The following is a 4274-nucleotide window of genomic DNA, read 5'->3' as shown; positions in this document are numbered from 1 at the left end:
CCCTCTCTCTCTCTCTCTCTCTCTCTCTCTCATCCGATAGTGGCGTGCGTGTGCTCGGTTCAACCGAAAAGTGCAGCTGCACTTTGTAGTATTTAGGTTTTTTTTGTGGCGGTGTTTAGAGGAGGGCATACATTGGTGCCTGAAACATTCATACATTTGTCAACTTTCTATTGGCTGTAAAATTTGAATGATGCCCAATCTCTTTCTAATGCAACATAGATACCCCCTAGATAAAAACAAATTTCAAGGAAAAAATATTCCGAAGAATGTTAGTACTCCGTCCGTCCTAAAATTCTTGTCTTAAATTTATCTAAATACGAATGTATCAAGTCACATTTTAGCATTAGATACATCCATATCTAGACGAAACGTAAGACAAGAATTTTGAGACGGAGGAAGTAATACTCAACGGCAATGTCAAGAAGAATTGAAACATGTCGATGTCGCAATGCCAAGCTGGACGAATCGATCATGTCTGACACCCATCGCTCGTCACGTAGCATCTCCTCCTCGAGCTTCCTGACGCGCACGCCCCTCCCATGCCTCCCCCCTCCTTCTCGCGCGTCTTCGCCGCGGCGGCCTCCAACGCGGTCTCCAGCGCCCATTGTTCGCCATCACGTAGCACTAGCATCTCCCTCTCGAGCTCCCTGATGCGCGCGTCCGTCGCCACGCTCTGCTCCATCTTCTCCCGCACTTCCGCCGCGGCAAGCTCGCCGGCCCTCGCAGCGGCCTCGACGGCAGCCTCGGCCTCCTCCGCGTGCCGCTGGGCCTGGTGCATCAGTGCCACGGCCACGTTACGCTGCAGCACCGCCGATTCGAGGGCGCGCTGGAGGGACGCCACGCGCTCGATGAGTCCCCCGAGTGCCTCGCCGTCGGAGACCGCCTCCTCCTTGGCATCCGACAGCCGGCGACTGAGCGGCTCCGTGTTGTCCGTCTCGCATCGCACGAACGACAGCAGTCTCCTCCAGTCCTCCAGCACGGACACGCCATTGTTAGCGCAGCCAGGTACAACTGTTCCGAGTTCGAAGGGTTCTTTCGATCCGATCGTGCCAAGGTAGCAGGAAGATAGTAGGAAAAGAGCTAGCGTCCTAGTACGGCACGGCCCACGTACAAAGAGTACGAATATGACGCGAACGATCACGGCCTTCCAACCCGAGTCGGCCGTGCCTTCAATAAAGGGTGCGAACCCCACGTCTCCAGCTCACCACAACACCAACGCAAATCAGCGCTCGACAACATCCAACGAGAGTAGTAATACACCAGAGACGCAGCAAGTCCATCGACCAACGAGAGTTGAAGGCGATGGCGAGCACGGCGGCGTCGAAGAAGGCGGCGAACCGGCTGGTGGTGGAGGAGGCCGCCACCAACGACGACAACTCCGTGTGCAACCTCCACCCGGCCACAATGGAGAAGCTCTCCATATTCCAGGGCGACATCGTGCTGCTCAAGGGCAAACGCCGCCACAATACGGTCTGCATGGCACTGCCCGACGACACCTGCGAGGGGCACAAGGTCAGGATCAACAAGGTGGCCCGCTCCAACCTGCGCGTGCGCATCGCCGACGTCGTGTCCGTGCACCTGTGCCACGACGCCAAGTTCGGCAAGCGCGTGCACATCCTCCCTCTGGACGACACCGTCGAGGGCATCACGGGCAACCTCTTCGACGCCTACCTCAAGCCCTACTTCGTGGACGCCTTCCGCCCGGTCCACAAGGGCGACCTCTTCCTCGTGCGCGGCGGCATGCGGAGCGTCGAGTTCAAGGTCATGGAGATCGACCCCGCGGCGGACTACTGCGTCGTGGCGCCCGACACGGAGATATTCTGCGAGGGCGAGCCCGTCAAGCGGGAGGACGAGGAGAGGCTGGACGATGTCGGCTACGACGACGTGGGTGGCATGGGGAAACCGTTGACTCTGATCAGGGAGCTCGTCGAGTTGCCACTCAGGCATCCGCAGCTTTTCAAGTCCATTGGCGTCAAGCCTCCCAAGGGCATCCTCCTCTACGGCCCTCCCGGGTCGGGCAAGACTCTGATCGCCCGTGCGGTGGCTAACGAGACTGGGGCCTTCTTCTTCCTCATCAACGGCCCGGAGATAATGTCCAAGATGGCCGGAGAGAGCGAGAGCAACCTGAGGAAGGCCTTCGAGGAGGCCGAGAAGAACGCGCCCTCCATCATCTTCATCGACGAGATCGACTCCATCGCTCCTAACAGGGAGAAGACTCACGGCGAGGTTGAGAGGCGCATCGTCTCCCAGCTGCTGACTCTGATGGACGGCATGAAAGCCCGCGCGCACGTCATTGTCATGGGCGCCACAAACCGTCCCAACAGCATCGACCCCGCCTTGAGGCGCTTCGAGAGGTTCGATCGTGAGATCGACATTGGCGTGCCGGACGAGGTCGGGCGTCTCGAAGTGCTCCGCATCCATACCAAGAACATGAAGCTGGACGAGGACGTCAACCTTGAGGTGGTTGCCAAGGATACGCACGGCTACGTCGGCGCCGACTTGGCCGCGCTCTGCACTGAGGCGGCGCTGCAGTGCATCAGGGAGAAGATGGACGTGATCGACTTAGAGGACGATACCATTGATGCCGAGATCTTGAACTCCATGGCCGTCACCAATGACCACCTTAAGACGGCTCTCGTCGGCACCAACCCGTCTGCACTACGTGAGACCATTGTCGAGGTGCCCAACGTCACCTGGAATGATATCGGCGGCCTCGACGGCGTCAAGAGGGAGCTGCAAGAGACCGTTCAGTACCCGGTGGAGCACCCGGAGAAATTCGAGAAGTTCGGCATGTCACCGTCCAAGGGCGTCCTCTTCTACGGGCCACCGGGATGTGGCAAGACCTTGTTGGCGAAGGCGATCGCCAACGAGTGCCAGGCCAACTTCATCAGCATCAAGGGGCCAGAGTTGCTCACCATGTGGTTCGGCGAGAGCGAGGCCAACGTGCGCGAGATCTTCAACAAGGCGCGTCAGTCTGCGCCGTGCGTGCTCTTCTTCGACGAGCTGGACTCCATCGCTACTCAAAGGGGCGGCAGAGTGGGCGACGCCGGTGGCGCGGCGGACAGGGTCCTGAACCAGCTGCTCACTGAGATGGACGGCATGAACGCCAAGAAGACTGTCTTCATCATCGGCGCTACCAATAGGCCGGACATAATTGACTCGGCGTTGCTCCGTCCCGGCCGCCTGGACCAGCTTATCTACATCCCCTTGCCGGACGAGGCCTCGCGACACCAGATCTTCAAGGCCTGCCTCCGGAAGTCTCCCGTGGCCAAGGACGTCGACCTCGGTGCACTCGCTAGGTTCACCGCCGGCTTCAGCGGCGCCGATATCACAGAGATCTGCCAGAGGGCGTGCAAGTACGCCATCAGAGAAGACATTGAAAAGGACATGGAGAGGCAGAGGATGGGGAAAGACACCATGGAGGTGGACGGCGGTCAGGAAGACGAGGTGGCTCAGATTAAGGCGTCTCACTTCGAGGAGTCGATGAGGTACGCGAGGCGGAGCATGAGCGATGCTGACATCAGGAAGTACCAGGCGTTCGCGCAGACGCTGCAACAGTCTAGGGGGTTCGGCACCGAGTTCCGCTTCCCAGCGCAGCCACAGGCGGCAGAAGCTGCTGTCCACACCTCCGCGGCAGCTGCTGCTGATGAGGATGAAGACGATCTTTACAAGTGATCCAGTAACCATTATTAGAAACTGAAGTACTAGAATATTATTGTAGACTCTTTCTGTTATATATTTCCTCTTCGTTGATCACTTTGTATTGTTGATTCCTTTCATGTACTATATAATTTTCGTTCTTGAGAACTAAGAACTTGCATCATATAAATGCAGTTCGTGAATTAGAATCTCATTATTGTCGCAAAAGAAAGCGTGCGTGATTTCGTGTTATTTTCGGGCAGTGAAGTGAAATTAGCCTAAGCTGTCAACTGAACCGTCCCTCTGCTCCTGCACAAGATTTGGAGGATCCTCTGTTATTTTCATTTGTCAGACACTGATATGCTTGATTTACTTAGTACTCCCTCCGTTATAGTGATCTAAACGCTCTTATATTAGTTTACGGAGGGAGTAATTGAGTAGATGCAGTCTAGAACAGACGAGTCAAGGAAAAGAGTAGCCTGGGGGTGTCTAGTTATCAGTTATGTGTTTTTCCATTTGGTTTAGGTCGTTTTTTATGTCCAGTCAGTTTGTGACACATGTATTGTTGTAATTTCAGTCAATGCTCAGTCTGAAAAAAGTCTGTTTTACATCCCGTTTCAGGTCGAATTCTACCT

The 4274-nt window shown here is 56.0% G+C and overlaps 1 protein-coding gene across 1 annotated transcript; it reads left to right on the top strand.

Moving 5' to 3' along the window:
• Window positions 1-1302: 1302 nt before the first annotated feature.
• LOC119346734 (cell division cycle protein 48 homolog) lies at window positions 1303-3675 on the top strand. The gene has a single exon (XM_037615916.1). The coding sequence runs from the start codon at window positions 1303-1305 to the stop codon at window positions 3673-3675; it is 2373 nt and encodes a 790-aa protein (XP_037471813.1).
• Window positions 3676-4274: the final 599 nt, after the last annotated feature.

The sequence above is a fragment of the Triticum dicoccoides genome, unplaced genomic scaffold, assembly GCF_002162155.2.
Source record: "Triticum dicoccoides isolate Atlit2015 ecotype Zavitan unplaced genomic scaffold, WEW_v2.0 scaffold47727, whole genome shotgun sequence".
NCBI lineage: Eukaryota > Viridiplantae > Streptophyta > Magnoliopsida > Poales > Poaceae > Triticum > Triticum dicoccoides.
This window is presented reverse-complemented; position numbering and strand designations above follow the sequence as displayed.